The sequence below is a fragment of the Schistocerca serialis genome, chromosome 2, assembly GCF_023864345.2.
Source record: "Schistocerca serialis cubense isolate TAMUIC-IGC-003099 chromosome 2, iqSchSeri2.2, whole genome shotgun sequence".
NCBI classification, from domain to species: Eukaryota; Metazoa; Arthropoda; class Insecta; order Orthoptera; family Acrididae; genus Schistocerca; species Schistocerca serialis.
This window is the reverse complement of record NC_064639.1, coordinates 1,138,591,371-1,138,610,440: the sequence shown is the minus strand read 5'-3', so window position 1 is coordinate 1,138,610,440 and position 19,070 is coordinate 1,138,591,371. Positions and strand designations below refer to the sequence as shown.

At 41.0% G+C, this 19,070-nt stretch overlaps 1 protein-coding gene across 2 annotated transcripts in view; it reads left to right on the top strand.

The window, feature by feature from the left end:
• The window catches only part of LOC126458602 (brain-specific angiogenesis inhibitor 1-associated protein 2-like), a 911,857-nt gene that overhangs the window by 444,347 nt on the left and 448,440 nt on the right, over positions 1–19,070 (top strand). For both annotated transcript variants that reach the window (XM_050095757.1, XM_050095758.1), the window contains exon 2: positions 5,922–5,997. In XM_050095757.1, the coding sequence (XP_049951714.1) occupies positions 5,922–5,997 (76 nt within the window). The remainder of the gene's footprint in view (positions 1–5,921; positions 5,998–19,070) is intronic.

The window sequence follows — 19,070 nt, the reverse complement described above, 5'->3', positions numbered from 1 at the left end:
ATTCAATATTTCTTCTGTTACCCAAGGATTTCTATTAGCCCTCGTCTTTTTACCTACTTGATCCTCTGCTGCCTTCACTACTTCATCCCTCAAAGCTACCAATTCTTCTTCTACTGTATTTATTTCCCCCATTCCTGTCAATTGCTCCCTTATGCTCTCCCTGAATCTCTGTACAACCTCTGGTTCTTTTAGTTTATCCAGGTCCCATCTCCTTAAATTCCCACCTTTTTGCAGTTTCTTCAGTTTTAATCTACAGGTCATAACCAATAGATTGTGGTCAAAGTCCACATCTGCCCCTGGAAATGTCTTACAATTTAAAACCTGGTTCCTAAATCTCTGTCTTACCATTATATAATCTATCTGATACCTTTTAGTATCTCCAGGGTTCTTCCATGTATACAACCTTCTTTCATGATTCTTAAACCAAGTGTTAGCTATGATTATGTTGTGCTCTGTGCAAAATTCTACCAGGCGGCTTCCTCTTTCATTTCTGTCCCCCAATCCATATTCACCTACTATGTTTCCTTCTCTCCCTTTTCCTACACTCGAATTCCAGTCACCCATGACTATTAAATTTTCGTCTCCCTTCACAATCTGAATAATTTCTTTTATTTCATCATACATTTCTTCAATTTCTTCGTCATCTGCAGAGCTAGTTGGCATATAAACTTGTACTACTGTAGTAGGTGTGGGCTTCGTATCTATCTTGGCCACAATAATGCGTTCACTATGCTGTTTGTAGTAGCTTACCCGCATTCCTATTTTCCTATTCATTATTAAACCTACTCCTGCATTACCCCTATTTGATTTTGTGTTTATAACCCTGTAGTCACCTGACCAGAAGTCTTGTTCCTCCTGCCACCGAACTTCACTAATTCCCACTATATCTAACTTCAACCTATCCATTTCCCTTTTTAAATTTTCTAACCTACCTGCCCGATTAAGGGATCTGACATTCCACGCTCCGATCCGTAGAACGCCAGTTTTCTTTCTCCTGATAACGACATCCTCTTGAGTAGTCCCCGCCCGGAGATCCGAATGGGGGACTATTTTACCTCCGGAATATTTTACCCAAGAGGACGCCATCATCATGTAATCATACAGTAAAGCTGCATGCCCTCGGGAGAAATTACGGCTGTAGTTTCCCCTTGCTTTCAGCCGTTCGCAGTACCAGCACAGCAAGGCCGTTTTGGTTATTGTTACAAGGCCAGATCAGTCAATCATCCAGACTGTTGCCCTTGCAACTACTGAAAAGGCTGCTGCCCCTCTTCAGGAACCACACGTTTGTCTGGCCTCTCAACAGATACCCCTCCGTCGTGGTTGCACCTACGGTACGGCTATCTGTATCGCTGAGGCACACAAGCCTCCCCACCAACGGCAAGGTCCATGGTTCAATGAAGTTAAGGAATTCTGCTACCTAGGCAGTAAAATAACCAATGACGGACGGAGCAAGGAGGACATCAAAAGCAGACTCGCTATGGCAAAAAAGGCATTTCTGGCCAAGAGAAGTCTACTAATATCAAATACCGGCCTTAATTTGAGGAAGAAATTTCTGAGGATGTACGTCTGGAGTACAGCATTGTATGGTAGTGAAATATGGACTGTGGGAAAACCGGAACAGAAGAGAATCTAAGCATTTGAGATGTGGTGCTATAGACGAATGTTGAAAATTAGGTGGACTGATAAGGTAAGGAATGAGGAGGTTCTACGAAGAATCGGAGAGGAAAGGAATATGTGGAAAACACTGATAAGGAGAAGGGACAGGATGATAGGACATCTGCTAAGACATGAGGGAATGACTTCCATGGTACTAGAGGGAGTTGTAGAGGGCAAAAACTGTAGAGGAAGACAGAGATTGGAATACGTCAAGCAAATAATTGAGGACGTAGGTTGCAAGTGCTACTCTGAGATGAAGAGGTTAGCACAGGAAAGGAATTCGTGGCGGGCCGCATCAAACCAGTCAGTAGACTGATGACACAACAAAAAAAAAAAAAAAAAAGAAAAAAGCTGATCAGGGTTCATGCCAGTGATTCCAAGCCATAAAAGTACCAAACCTGCCTTACTAACAGTTTTTTCCCCAGACCAATTTGTCTCTTTCATTATTGAATGAGCCTCGTATAATAGACCTATATTCCTCTGTTAGTTCATTTTCCTACAGTCCAAGTCTCAAATGTCAAAGATCACATGATCGTTCCATCACTTTACATAATATCAGAATTGTGTACATTTGGCCCCCGCAATCCAGCGTGCGTCTCATTGACACAGCACTACAAGTGCAATTCGACTTTCAGTGACACAATGCCAATACAATTTAGCTACTAAATTATGCTTGTCCTTTATATTATATTTTCAATGTCTTACTGTTACGTGGAACACGTTAGGACTTTTACAAATGTTCAAAACTTCATTAGTGTAAATATGGCTATGTTCTGGTCGTTTCATAATTTTTACTTTATCGCCATCAAACCACACACAGATATTACCTTCCAGGAATTCATATATTCAGTACAAAGTTGTCAAGAAGAAGTCATTGTCTGTTTTTAAAAATGCTTTCACTGTCTGCTAACACAAGTAACTCACTAAAGAGGAAGTCAAATTTTTTAATAGCTGCCTACTTTGCTCATTTCTGTGTAACACTTGGTCAAGTGTGGATTATCGGCACTTTGACGGTTTTCACCGAACTTCGATGCTACCAAATCGTCAACCGTTGCTGGAATTTGGGAGACCAGGCTATGCTTTCCGATATGCGAAATGAAGCAGTTAGTAATACGAGAAGAAACTTTTTCGTTTTCACAACTTTCAGTCCATTCGGGGTACGTTGTTACATGCCGTACGCGTAAAAAAGAGACAGTTCTATCCACATTCCATTTCCGAAGCCGTAAAAAGCCTCACAGCTGAAACAAAAGCCTGGTCGAAGCCTTCAAGTTGTCCCGCTGTTAAAGCACCTCGTATTGCTTGAGATGCTTCGGGTCTTCTTCTTTTTTAGCAGCACACGTACGGCAACGAGTCTTCAGCGTATCGAGGGACCAATATATGAGTGCGACGGAGTAGCATAACTGCCTGCCTCATGAAACATTTATACCTTTTTCCTCAGAAACAAGCAGTAAACGTCAACCGGAAGAGAGTTACAGTGCATTTAACATAAAAACTGAGTGGTGCTTGTTATTTGCCTCAATGTAATGAAATCAGACCGTCTGCAGAAATTCAGTGAATGTATTGCGAAAAACTGTTTTTTAACGTAGTTACGCTGGAGGCCATAACCAGAAAATGGAGGGCAAAAAGAGAACACGGAATAGGAGGAGGACCTAATTAAACTCAGTCATACGGTTCTGACGTAATTACTCACAGATGCTGTTACAGCTGCAAATAAAATAAGAGGAACCCGCGGTATCATCAGCTCTCGTGCATGACACTAATATCTTCCCGCAGTCGTCTCTACCAACATTTAACGCCACAATTTCCACCTCTCACTCTATGGCACGTGTGACTCCATATTTTCATATTAATTCAGCTTCGTGCCCTCACTACTGTGCGTATGCACTGGTGAGTCATAAAAGTATGGTCAGCCAGCTAACAGCGCTATCGGTAGCTGAGTGAAGCTGCAATTCACCCCGAAATTGTTCTGCAAGTGCGTCGTCGAGCACCAAATGTCAACGTACAGGTTCCAGGTTTGCAGATGGCGCTAGACCGATAGTGTGAATATCTTGTGAATCCCAAGGTTGGGGAAGCGAAGGTAGGAGATCATTTCAAGTTCCAAATACTACAGTCATGTACCATCTCCTAGCTTTCCTCTGTAGCTTCCATGTTTCATGGGAAACATATGCTCACAGTGGTATTTCCTACAGCCCGGAGCTCACATGTTGCCTTTCGGCCAACAAAGTCGTGCAAAATTAAGAACATGGATCCTATTTTAGGTTTGTGATTGTTTCCTTAAATCACTTCATACGAATGTTAGGAAGGTTTCTTCTAAAGGCACATATCGGATTTCCATCTTACTTTGTGCCAGTATAAGCTAGTGTCCTCTCTATAATCAAGTTTAAAGGTGAGTCTCATCATTGGATTGCCCCATCCAAAAACTTGATCAATTGCAATTGTAGCGATAATTATTTTCTTAACTTCGAAAAGTGTATGTTTATCAAGTAAATGAACTTAAGAAAAGAGATTACTTCCGTAACTGATGTTGTTGTTGTGATCTTCAGTCCAGAGATTGGTTTGATGCAGCTCTCCATGGTACTCTATCCTGTGCAAGGTTCTTCATCTCCCAGTACCTATTGCAACCTACATCCTTCTGAATCTGCTCAGTGTATTCATCTCTTGGTCTCCCTCTACGGTTTTTACCCTTCACGCTGCCCTCCAGTACTAAACTGGTGATCCCTTAACGCCTCAGAATATGCCCTACCACCCATTCCCTTCTTCTAGTCAAGTTGTGCCACAAACTCCTCTTCTCCCCATTTCTATTCAATACCTCCTCATTAGTTATCTAATCTACCCATCTAATCTTCATAATTCTTCTGTAGCACCACATTTTGAAAGCTTCTATTCTCTTCTTGTCCAAACTATTTATCGTCCATGTTTCACTTCCATACATGGCTACACTCCATACAAATACTTTCAGAAACGCCCACAAACGGATATCCGACACCAGTACAATATAATACATGCATGTTCAACATTCTTGCCGTTACGCCTGTTATTAATGAAGCGTCATTTCAGATTTGGAATGGCTTATTTCGCGCTTTCAGTAACCTGTGATCTTTCAATGTTAATCAAATAAATGTGTTACCTAGACCAATGTGTTCCTGAAATTACGTTTCTCTACATTAATTTTCTTTCTAGTGTTGCGATTTTTTCCGTCAGTGTATTTATGGTATGTGAAGTTCAGAACTGAAATATCAACCCGGTAAAGAAAGTAGATGCAGCTCTCAAACATTCTCGAGAAAACTGACTTTGAAATTTTTAAGTTTTCCAACTGACCACAGTACCCAAATATAAGGTCAATTTTTCGACGTGTAGTGTAGCTCTGTAGTAGAGGGCTCGTCTAACAAGTGGGCAGTCAGGGTCCAATTCCCGGCTGACGCAAAATTTTAAACAAAGGTGCATCTTCTACGAAATTTTCATAGAACTGAAATGCTTGGAAAAAGTCTGTAGCACCTCAGACTGGTTGTCAGTGGCTCGAGTCTCGCTTCGGTCATTACTTTTCCGAATTTTTCGTTCAGTTCAATATGGATATAAAATGCATCAAATATTTGCTAATTAACACTTATGTAATTGTCATTTTTATAAATAATCCTCGGCTTCTTATTTCTAGCCACATATCAGACTCAATTGTACGGTTTTCATTGTATAAATGTCCTTAATTACCGATATTTTGTAACAAACTGCTAATAAAGTTTGTTTCAATTAAAGATAAACATCACGATTTTTTCATCTTAACGTGGCGGCAAGTAATCTACCGCAGCGCCATGCTACCTGTCGAAGAATCGATTTTACTTTGCCCACCATCCATGTGGAGCACGTGTTGGTCTCACCGCGGACCTCTAGACTGAGCCACACACAACCGATTTCATCAAAGTGGACGGGCCTGAAGATGGTGTTGACGCAACGTCGAAACTAGTACCGAAGTAAATATAAAATCTTAAGTACAACTGGAGGAATTTCATTTTTAATAAAAAGAAGCGATTGTCTGAAACTGTCCACTGCAGTGGAAAACGTGCACTACGTGGTTAAGAACTGCTCACAATCCACTTATTACCAGCTGCTCTTGTACGCTCCAACAGCTCTCCTGGCTGGAGTCTCGCTCCAGGTCGTTTCCTGATTCGTGTGCAAGCCTTTAGCAAGCAGCGCCAGTGAGACCACGCGGCAGAAGTGTGTGCTGACGCAAGCGCTTTGCTAACACAAGCCGCGTTGTGTGTGTGTTGCAGAACATCCTGGACAAGTTCAACCCTGGAGCGCGACAACTCATCACCGCCGGGAAGGCGTACCTGAAGGCCCTGCACGGTAAGTGTGCCAGTCAGGCCGTGCTCCTCAGTTTTCTTCCAGGTACACGTCTTCAAGTATCGTGCCGCGGCACACACAAACGAGAGCGACGCATTTCGTCACGTGTTCGATTAATAAGCACGAAAGCGGCACGGAATGTCAGTTGTAACAATACGAAAGTGAGGACAACACAACACCCAATTCCTTAGTGGAGAATATCTCAGGAGCGGCCGGGAATCTAGATGGACGATAATACTTCGAAGTCAATCAAACTGCAACTTCCCTTTCACGGCTAGCGCCCACATTATTTTGACCAGTTATAGGTGCTCTGCAGACCATAGTGCGGAATAATTCAGAACTTCCCTTCGTATTTCATCAGCGAATGGAGCGAGGGAAGGTTAACTGTTTAGTTCTGTATGCACCCTCTCCTTCCTTGTCTTTATAGCCTCAATATATGGAGGAAGCAATAACTTCGGTTTATCGTCAATATAGAACACCATTTCTCTAAATTTACGCCAAAGTCTTTGGAGGAAAAACCTTGCCCACATCGTGTTTGTGTTTTCAAAGCCTCTCCGTAACATTTTCCTACTAAATAAATCGAATGAGTACGTCCTGGCAATTTGCATTCGAGACGTGAAATTCCCATTCGGACGTTTTCTTTTTCCATTGTTTCCTGAAATCTGTTGAAGCGAATAGTACCTTCGAAAATATGTCCATGCCAAACATATCCGCCACAGTCGTAAAATACTTTATTGACCAGCCTTGCACGACAGAAGTCGCTATATATTACTACCGTTTCGGGGTCTTAGCCCCATCATCAGGTATATCTCAAGCCTAGGAGAAGTAGGAAGTCATGTCTTCGAAAATGACAAATCCCATTTCCTTCCACAACCTCATTCCTTTTGATTTCGCATTGTGTCTCCAATCACCTCGTCGCCGATGGGAGTTAATCCTTGATCTTCTTTCCTTTCAGCGATATTTGCCTACATGGAAGATTGTGAGGCAGCAGAGAAAGAAAATTTTTTGTACGACATTTTTAAAGGGCGGTACTACCTAAACCAGTGCTTAACAGTACTGATTACATTGGGAGGAGCTGCTGTTTTTCAAGGTACGTCAGTTTTTTGGAGCTTAGAACACCTATATATACACATTTACAGTTCCCTCTACACTTTTATTATACAGGGTGTTAATGGCTTACGTCCAGATGTATTGCGATTGTTGGTACCCTAATACGTAGCCACTTCTGTGTGTTAGGTTGTTTTTTACGTGTGTCAAACAATCTTCGCGTGAACACGTCACATAATTTACTATCTGAACTACACTATTAGGGAACTATGCCTGTCAATATAAATTAACCGTTTTATGTCCATGTGTACACACAACTAAGTTTAATGAAAACTGTAAAATGTAAGGATTGTTATCATAATTACGGAAACACATGTATTCCATAACTCTCCTTCATTCACGAGTTCGACTGTCATTTTTTATTTAAAGATGTTGGTAACCTATTCACCTGGTACTATATTACACATTCGTATAATTTTCAAGATACCGGGAGAGACAAAATTGTGTAGCTTACGGTCTTCCTGCACCATCGGATGAAGCGGTATTTAAGTCAGAAATACTATCGATACCTACAGAACGTTATGTTCATTCGCTCATTCCACCGAAAGATGACTGGTCGCAGCTCACGAGGACAGAGTTCGACAGTTTAGAGTGGACTTGGATCACTGAAATCTGCAGGGGACTGGACAACGTACTGTTACTGGCCTTAGATTGCAGTTTCTGTATTTCATATCAATGACTATTACAATTATTCTCCCTCTTCGTGAGTTAAAATGCAGTACAGCAATAATTCTGTACAGTGTGATCAATTTATGTATGTAGATCTTCGTTAAAGGAAATCTGTTCATCATTGCACCCCTTGTTACGGAATTTGGAATTCTTAAGAATCTTTCCATTTACATTGGAAATGGAATAATAAAAGTAAATCTTGTATCCTCACTAAATAAAACCATACACCAAATTAACCACGACACCGGTTATACGCCTATATATAAAAATGGAAAGATTAAATGAAGTGAATCATTTAAGAAATGCAATCAATAATCAGTTTAATATGTTATTAATATAAAATTACTTTTATATTAACACGATATATTTTAAGGAATTTAATGGACACCCATATATAAATCAATAGCTTTCTTGTTGTCATAAAACACTTAAACAAATATGTGGCAAATTTTGCAACTCAAGGAAATTTGCTGCACTGTATCTTGCTAGGTATCAAAATTTAAGCTGATTATTGAGAATGAAACACGAACGTGGAATGAGACTGACACTGGAGTGCATCTTTAGTTTCATGCAGACACACATTCTTTCACATTCTTCCAGCATGATAAACGGAAAATTTCTTTATCTTCATTCCTCAGACATCATTTTCAGTCAAAACAGAATTTACGCTAATTCCTTACACTTGCTGCGTGTGTAATATGTACCCTTTGTTTCTTCTGAGACTCCGTTTTAGCTTGTAGGTCACTTGCCTAGAATGTTGTAGCTAGGATAAAGAAAAATGAATTGTCACACTTCAAATTTCTTCATAATGGGAGATATGTTAGCATTCGCATCAACACATATATCGGAAATGTGAAGGAATATGATTGCATGTCGTTGTCAGAGTCTCTGCTTTGGTGCGAATAGTTTTTTTGTGTAAATGCCGTGACAGCCTACCCTCGAATGACAACAGAATTATTCCCATACCTTGCAATTCGTAACTAGTCACCACCAACCTGAGACCCACGGGCAATAACTATTACACTTCACTTCACATGAATCGTAAGACGATACTTATTCTTACAATATAAAATTTTATACTGCTCACTGTTTTACACCTTTCGCTAGAATAACTAAAGCGTTCAGTGATTGCAACCGGCGTCTCCCGTTCGTTCATTAAAAATACGACATTGACCTTTGAATTCAAGTGTACTCAGTACCTTCCGTACCATGGCCTTGCCTTTAGTGTCCTTTCCTCTACTGTACCGACTAGCAATATAAAATGTAAGTGACGATTCGGGCTATCTGCACCATTACACATATTTTTAATGGCACAACGTACTACGACAACCTTTGCGTCACACAGCAATGCCAAAAGTTTTCTTTCTTAAAATCAACAGCAACTTTAAAAAAATCTGAAAATTAATGTTACGTGTAGACACAGTTTCCAATTAATTCCGACAGTGCCCCAAGATTGTTAACATACAATTCTAACACAGTTTGACCCGAGGGCTCCTAGAAAAACTAATCGCTCATTAATGTCTTGCGTATCTTTGGAGTTAAGACACTTTCTATGAAATATTTCTATGCATCCTGGCAATGCGGACTTCCGTCACAGCTCTCACGTAGAATAGTTGAGCTAATAAGAGAAAGTGAAGTCAGAAATCGGCCACGAGAATTTATTTCTGTAATATGTGAAAGACAAACAAGGAAATAGTTGCTTCGAATTATCTGCTTTACACAGACATCTTGGTTATAGCAATAGCCGCAGATTCCGTCTGTCCTATTTTTACTCTGTAAGGACTTGCTGCACCAGGTATTGTGAAGTTAGATTATTGAATGCGTATTATGTTGTTCCAATCAGGAGACTCCCTGCGAGGATAATAATGTCCATTTCAAACTGTCAGTAGTGTACAGATATGGTTTGATGGAGCTTCAAATGTATTTCAATACACCGTCTAACCTCCATGTTGTTATGAATTCAACAGGTACTCCTGGCTGTGCTTGCACAGTCAACGAAGAGAAACATAACAGTACCCCAAGGTAAAACTTATAACGTTTCATTGGAAATTAAGCGTTTTAATTCGTGACACGGGGACATTTCCGCCACAATGCATGTCTGGATGTTCTTGTAGAACAAAGATCTGGATACGTGCCAGTGGAACAACCCTGCCAACAGGTTTGCAGTTAAAATAAAGAAAGCCATTAAAACTGGAATATCATTCTCACTGAACAAGAAAAAAGAACGTACACGGTAATGAATCCAAGTACACCAAAATTACCAGCCCAAGCCAAAACACATAAACCGACGGTTCCGATTCAGCCCGTAATTAATTGCATAAATAGCCCATCATATCTGATAAGCAAAAAGTACTCAATCAAACACTCGTGTACTCTGGAAAGACTTATAAAATACATACAAATATCACCTAATGGTAAATTTATTTCATTTTATGTCACTAATTCTATGTAACAATGTGCCACTAAAGGAAACTATCCAAATAATAAAATATACTCTCTTACAATATAGGAAAATATCCATGGCTGGAACACTTGAAATTATAAATCTTTTGGAAATAGCACTATCATATAATTATTTTGTATTTAACAGCAAAATGTATACCTAAGCAGATGGAGTAGCCATGGGTTATAGTGTAGTAGGCACATTTTTTTCGATATTTTCTTTAACGCAGACTGGTCTACTCTCAACCAAATTGTATACTACGACTATTTTAGGTACGTAGCTGATACCCTCATGTTGGTAGGTGGCAGCCACGCACATATCGAAAATATCCACCAAAAGGTCAACCAACTTCACCCTAAAGTTAAAGTCACTATGTAAATTGAGAAAGACAGTAACATTAACAATCTAGACCTCACAATTGGCAAAAATAATAAACGCCACACGTTTGATATCTATAGAAAAAATATCACTTCTGGCGATATTATAAATGCAATTCCTGTCATCCAATGTCTCATAAACTAGCATTTTCCGTTCAGTGACTAATAGATTAAATAACGAACCATTAGGAAAGCTAGCAATTCAAAAAGAACTTAACACACTTCATTATATAGCCTATACAAATGTTTTTGACCTCAACATAATCACAAAATTATACTACAAATGTAAAACACCAAAGCAGTGTACAATATATAGCGAGATACGCCTAACTCGAGAAACATCACCGGCACAGAAAGTGAGATACGTACCAGCAATCTGCCTTGGTAGACTCTCGAACGGAATTAATCCACTTTTTAAAGCCGCAAATATTCAACGAGCCTTTCGAGCCAATAATAACCTTTCAATAAAATTATGTTCCGCCACGGCTACAACATTGAAATATGATAACCCAGGCATATATAAAATCACTTGTGGTAGCTGTAACAGTTTTTACATTGGCCAAACAGGAAGAAATTTTAACGTGAGATATAAAGAACACATTAGAGAGAGCGAATATAATCACTCGAGTTTCTTTCTACACCTGAAAAATCAAAATCACACTGCTGATACGATCGAAAATGCACTACATATTCCGCATAGAACAACAAAAGGTTTTGCAATGAACATTCTTGAAGAATTAGAAATCAATATGTACAAGAGAAAATACCCACAAGAAATATTAAACGAAAATACGGAATTTAGAGACAAGTATTGCCTCAAAAACTTTATTGAGCTTTTAGAACACGAAAATGGATAAATTGGAAGTATCATATGCAACAACCAAAGACAATCGTAACAAATTTTAGTTGAGGAAATAATATCGCTCATCTGCACAATCTTTGTAAAGAATAAGCACAATCTTTGTAAGAGTGGAACAGTCAAACTGCTGTCACGTCGTATTTAACGTTGTATTTGCTATATCTTGACACCATTTACTATCTTATTAAAGTAGTGACAATACATCTACTTGAATATAAGTGACATTGGCATCCATACCTGTTCTCACCAAAATTGTAATTGCAGGTACTTGAAAATGGCGATAAAGCAGAAACAGTCTGTCGTAAATAAAGATTACTTATTATAAGCAGGTATTTGGTGCATCTACTTCAATAATCATGTCGTTATCAGACATATAATATGCTGCTGGTCCTAAATTTAAAAATATCGTCATTCTTGCTCAACAGCAAGTATCTTACGGGTTTGGATGAATGAGTTAGCGAGTAACAAAAATTGTCATATCTTTTGATTTCATTAACGCTTAAATGTTTTACACAGCCAAAGGACTGAAGAATTTAGTACCTGACATATTCGTAAATTTCAACGTGACCCCTGTACCCGTTTCTCAGAAAAAGGAATCTTAACAGTCGGACAGACGGACAACTGAGTGATCCCAGAAAGGTTCTGTTCTTACCGACTGACATAGGGAACCCTAAAAACCGTCTGGAGTTAACAAGTACACCTACAATAACAGTCGTTGTGATTTTCTTAACATCCATACTAACCGGCTTTGGAACCACGACGTAATCAAGATCAGATCATTTCTCCTGGATAACTTCTTCTATTCCACTAATGAATTTCTGCTTAAAAACTAGTAACCAGTAAAAAGAAAAAAAAAACTTGTTTGTATGTGACGTTGCATGAGTAGCGGTATGATAATGTGTTCATTATATGAACACTGATCATGCATACATATCCTTTAAACTGACTCGTTCCACATCATTTCGATAAAAGAATCGTTCAAATGATCAGTGGAACACCTAACTAACTAACATTACTTTCTTTCTTTATGGAGCAAGCAATAACGTCAGTTAAACAGTACTCACACGAGTACGCTAGCGAGTAGTACATTCAGTTATAATGCATATGCGGTATAAATGTATGTGGCTTCGATGTAACCTTGACCACTCGTGTGCCAACACGTATCCACAAGCAAATTTGAACGGCACTATTTGCGTTTTGCTCCAAAGCGGCAGTCCCGATACTAATTAACTCGGCTTTGCTTTAATTTATCAAAGCAGGTTGCCAATGGAGGCATTAGCCCCGCTGCTGCAATCGCAGTCGCAACAGGTTCTACCCACAATTTCTTTACAGAACCCAGTGAGTGTTTTCGTCCCCAGTGTGGTGGCATTGAAGTAACCGTCAGATGCGAACCGTGATCTGGTTTCTCATGCTAGTAATACCTGTACTCGATTGACGGACTGCATGCCTCAAATACAGATTATCAGTAATTTCTGTATATCATTTACATGTGCGCCCTCATCTGACGTTTTTATGACAGTAACAAAAGGTAAACGAAACATTGTCGTACAAATTAGAGTTTTCTGAGGTTTACCCGCTACGTGTAGTTACATGTATACCCAGCAAGTCACTGTAGATTTCACAGCGGGGGGTACATCATACCAACATGATGGATTTTCTTTCCTGTTCCATTCACATAATAAGCGAGAGAAAAATGACTGTCCCTGTAAGCATCCTAATCTGCCGTATCTTATTCCAGTGGTCTCTACGCAAAATAAGCGATGCTAGTAACATATTGCTGACACATTCATTCCAATCATTACACATTCTGAGTGACACAGTTTGCACTGTTCCCAACTTCCATTCGCTCATAGAGTACACTCGCTAGGTCTGAGTTCTATGGTATGGGTCAGTGTGGTTCGCAAGTATGATAGTGACAGGTTCATGTAATTGGAGTGCTTCCGGGATTCTGTTGATAAAAACAATTTGATAGCATGTAAATCAGATCTCAATTAACGCTGCTAAGTGGAAAAAGAAAAAAACAGAAACAGGGAAATGAAACGTATTTGATGTCCTCCTTGAACATTAATCCTTCGTCCTGTTACTTGACCACGATGTGAACAAGAAATACGTATATCTTTACAGAATGAGATTTTCACTCTGCAGCGGAGTGTGCGCTGATATGAAACTTCCTGGCAGATTAAAACTGTGTGCCCGACCGAGACTCCAACTCGGGACCTTTGCCTTTCGCGGGCAAGTGATCTACCAACTGAGCTACCGAAGCACGACTCACGCCCGGTACTCACAGCCTTACTTCTGCCAGTACCTCGTCTCCTACCTTCCAAACTTTACAGAAGCTCCCCTGTGAACCTTGCAGAACCAGCACTCCTGAAAGAAAGGATATTGCGGAGACATGGCCTAACCACAGCCTGGGGGATGTTTCCAGAATGAGATTTTCACTCTGCAGCGGAGTGTGCGCTGATATGAAACCTCCTGGCAGATTAAAACTGTGTGCCCGACCGAGACTCGAACTCGGGACCTTTGCCTTTCGTGGGCAAGTGCTCTACCAACTGAGCTACCGAAGCACGACTCACGCAAGGTTCGCAGGGGAGCTTCTGTAAAGTTTGGAAGGTAGGAGACGAGGTACTGGCAGAAGTAAAGCTGTGAGTACCGGGCGTGAGTCGTGCTTCGGTAGCTCAGTTGGTAGAGCACTTGCCCGCGAAAGGCAAAGGTCCCGAGTTCGAGTCTCGGTCGGGCACACAGTTTTAATCTGCCAGGAAGTTTCACGTATATCTTTGTTATGCGGATAGCTTCTTACGAAGTTTAGCTTGTGCATTGTCTGCCTTCTCATGACTTACCGCTATTAGCAAGCTAGAGGGAACACTCCTACACGGCACTACACATCAACATTGCTGCACGTTGTAGGCCTACAATTTCTGCAATCTCCATTACAGAAGACACCCGTTTCGAAAGTATCCAGTGAAGTTCGGAACCGTTGCTTTTCCCTCCGTAAAAGGCTAGTAATGAGCCTGCTGTTAGCGCAGAAGACGTGGCCACCACCGTCATTGTCTCCACCAGATGTTTTCTCAGCCTCACAGCTCAAGTACTGCAGCTGTCCCGCAACAGCAAACGATTGACTGGATAGTGCGCTTTCTAAAAGTTTCTTTGCCATGTTTTAAGCAAATACGAAATTTCCCAGAAAATATCGTGCATTGTCACAGTTTCATTGTTGCTAGCGTCCATAAGCACCACGAATTTGTTGGAATAAACCGTTTTCTCGTATATGTTCTTATTTTGTTTTAAATAAACAATAATTCATGAAGTCGGCAAATATTGATATCCTAGTTACGCTCAAGTATGCACGAGGGTGCGAGTCTTCATAACATCACGACAGATCATTTTAAAAATTAAAAGCACAGCACTTGTGGGACTGTAGTCCACTCTCAAGCAATATGGCTCTGAGCACTATGGGACTTAACATCTGAGGTCATCAGTCCCCTAGAACTTAGAACTACTTAAACCTAACTAACCTAAGGACATCACACACATCCATGCCCGAGGCAGGATTCGCACATGCGACCGTAGTGGTCGCGCGGTTCCAGACTGAAGCGCCTAGAACCGCTCGGTCACACCGGCCGGCTCTCAAGTAATAAAATTTATTTTTGCCTTATGACTGGTCAGTCACGGAATTAAAGGAAATTTTTAAGCGAAACCAAGGAGTAGATTATGTTTATCATAGTTACTATACAAATTTATATTTTTGCCGGTAGGTTACATTCTCGGTGGGAACATGGTTGATAACTTTTAATAAGCTAGCAGCTACAGCTGAACCAAAAGTGAAAACGTTCATTGCTTTAAGAGTCATATGTAAACACAACATGTTGCATTGGACTCGCATTCAGAAAAAAGGAGACTGTGATCTTCGCCCTGCCAAAAGATTAAGTTTTTCTGTAATTTTGTCAAACACTTAAGCGAATGCTGGGATGGATCCTTTTGAAAGTCCCCAGTAGTAGTAGTATCCCAACCTTGCCCACTCGAACACTGTACTACGTTTGCTGCGATGGTTCTTTTGACAATGATAAGACTGGCTTCTTTCAGTAAAAATATCCTTCCCCAAGTTGAGTTTGTGCTGTGTCTCTAAACCTCTCGTCTTGTACGGGGCGCTGTACCTCAGTCTTCGTGCCTTCTGTTTATTCCGCTTCTCATCGTCAACAAAACCTTCAGCATTGTTTTCCGTCCCCTTCACCGTCATGTAACACTGAGTGAGGACATAGGTCACTATTCACTGTGATCCACCCGTCGGGTGAGGTTAATTTGGTCGCGAGCTGCAAAAATATTAATATATCTGGGCCGCACCTTCTTCTAATATAGCATAAATATATACTGTTTGTATGAAAAACAAAAATGTTCTTTCACCTCTCCATGTTAATTCATAGGCAAATGATTATAAGGCATTTCAGCCTTTTCTTATCAACTTATAAACTGAAACCCGTATGTTTATTTTATAAATTATCATATTTTGAATTTCAAAAGTTATCACTCAACTTTTACTGTGCTTGAAACGTTGTCTTAAGGAACGACTTTTTCTGAGCGACAAGTATTTGAATTGTGGATACGAATACTGCAACAGAGAAGCATTGTAGAATCTTTACCACAGTTTTCTTTAGAACAGGGAATTTGTTGGAGCCTATCTTCACATATAAAGATGGAGTAAAATTCTATGAGGTTTCGGCATTGCAGCCGAATCATGTTGAGTTCTTGCCAGAATATTTCGGCTGGCAACCGTCCAGCCATCTCAAGGTGAGTGTGCGACACTTTGGCGAAATATTGTGGCAAGAAGTCAACATGATGCGACTGCAATCCTGAAACCTCATAGAATATTCAGTACGCCCGAAAAAGTTCAAGACTCACGTAGACAAAGGTCGTGCAGTACTAATTTCAGCGTTACCGAATGTTACTTATTTACGAGGGCATGCTGAAGAGTAATGCCACCGAAATTTTTATGCGGAAAGTCATGAGGCTTTTTAAATAAAACAAACGTTGGTAACATTCTACATCCTTATTCTTTATGTCTACGTATTTGCAGTCTTCTGCCGCTAATTGGCTCCGAATTGTAGCTTGTAACATGGCGGTATGTAATGTAACTTTGTCGGTGAGCGAGAAACAGCTTCTTGTAATCGAGTTTCGAATTCGAAGAGTTCATCCACACATGAAGCACCCTTTCTTTCAGCATGACAATCCCAGACATCTGCCACAGTCCGATGCCTTGGGTCTACGGTCGTCGATCAATCTCCCTACCGTCCCAAATGGTTTTTATCACTCTCCAAAGCCTAAAGAACACCTTCGAGGACTTCATGTTGATAGTAACGAAGCGGTGCTAGCAGAGGAAAGGTTGTGACTCAGTGGTGGCGTCAACGAACTGGTCTCTCATTGGGAGAAATGTGTTCGTTGCCGTGGCTATGTAGAGAAATGAATATGTATACACGCAGAATAAAGATGTATAACGTTAACATTGTTGTTTTTTATGTTCTAAGAGTTTTCACAGGTAATATTTGGAGGCGTTGCTTTCCAGTACGCCCTCGTATTATGCAAGCAACACTTAACGCTGTACGATGCCGTTTGTTAACAGTAAAACTGGTAGAAGTGACGCCATCATTCGAACAGCGAGGCTAACTCACCTATATAATGTGGGATAGGAACTAAAAGCAAGAAAATATTCAGGTGTTTGGACAGGCACCAGTTCGATTCTACACAGAGTACGCGAAAGAACTTGCCCCCATTCTAACAGCCGTGTACCGCAAGTCTCTAGAGGAACGGAAGGTTCCAGACGATTGGAAAGGAGCACAGGTAGTTCCAGTTTTCAAGAAGGGTCGTCGACCAGAAGCGCAAAACTATAGGCCTATATCTCTGACATCGATCTGTTGTAGAATTTTAGAACATGTTTTTTGCTCGCGTATCATGTCATTTCTGGAAACCCAGAATCTACTCTGTAGGGATCAACATGGATTCCGGAAACAGCGATCGTGTGAGATCCAACTCGCTTTATTTGTTCATGAGACCCAGAAAATATTAGATAGAGGCTCCCAGGTAGATGCCATATTCCTTGACTTCCGGTAGGCGTTCGATGCAGCTCCGCACTGTCGCTTGATAAACATAGTAAGAGCCTATGGAAAATCAGACTAGCTGTGTGGCTGGATTGAAGAGTTTTTAGCAAACAGAACCAAGCATGTTGTTGTCAATGGATAGAAGTCTACAGACGTTAAAGTAACCTCTGGCGTACCACAGTGAGGTGTTATGGGACCATTGCTTTTCACAATATATATATAAATGACCTAGTAGAGAGTGTCGGAAGTTCCATGCGGCTTTGCGCGGATGATGCTGTCGTATACAGAGAAGTTGCAGCATTAGAAAATTGGAGCGAAATGCAGGAAGATCTGCAGCGGATAGGCACTTGGTGCAGGGAGTGGCAAGTGACTCCTAACATAGACAAATGTAATGAATTGCGAGAACATAGAAAGAAGGAGCGATTATTGTATGATTATATGATAGCGGAACAAACACTGGTAACAGTTACTTCTGTAGCCGCGCGGGATTAGCCGAGCGGTGTGAGGGGCTGCAGTCATGGACTGTGCGGCTGGTCCCGGCGGAGGTTCGAGTCCACCCTCGGGCATGGGTGTCTGTGTTTGTCCTTAGGAAAATTTAGGTTAAGTAGTGTGTAACCTTAGGGACTGATGACCTTAGCAGTTATGTCCCATAAGATGTCACACGCATTTGAACGTTTTTACTTCTGTAAAATATCTATGAGTATGCGTACGGAACGATTTGAAGTGGAATGGTCATATAAAATTAGTTGTTGGTAGGGCGGGTGCCAGGTTGAGATTCATTGGGAGAGTCCTTAGAAAATGTAGTCCATCAACAAAGGAAGTGGGTTATATAAAAAACATATTCGACCTGTACTTGAGTATTGCTCATCAGTGTGGGATCCGTACCAGGTTGGGTTGACATAGGAGATAGAGAAGATCCAAAGAAGAGCGGCGCGTTTCGTCACAGGGTTATTTGGTAAGCGTGATATCGTTATGGAGATGTTGAGCAAACTCAAGTGGCAGACTCTGCAAGAGAGGCGCTCTGCATCGCGGTGTAGCTTGCTGTCCAGGTTTCGAGAGGGTGCGTTTCTGGATGAGGTATCGAATATATTGCTTCCCCCCCGAAGGGATCACGAATGTAAAATTAGAGAGAATAGAGCGCACACGGAGGCTTTCCGGCAGTCGTTCTTGCCGCGAGACATACGCGACTGGGACAGGAAACGGAGGTAATGACAGTGGCACGTAAAGTGCCCTCCGCCACACACCGTTGGCTGGCTTGGTTCAAATGGCTCTGAGCACTATGGGACTTAACATCTTAACATCTAGCAGTCCCCTAGAACTTAGAACTACTTAAACCTAACTAACCTAAGGGCATCACACAACACCCAGTCATCACGAGGCAGAGAAAATCGCTGACCCCGCAGGGAATCGACCCAGGGAACCCCGGCGTGAGAAGCGAGAACGCTACCACACGACCACGAGCTGCGGACTTGGGTGGCTTGCGAAGTATAAATGTATATGACCGAACGTGTTGATCATAGTGAAATATTTGATGCAAA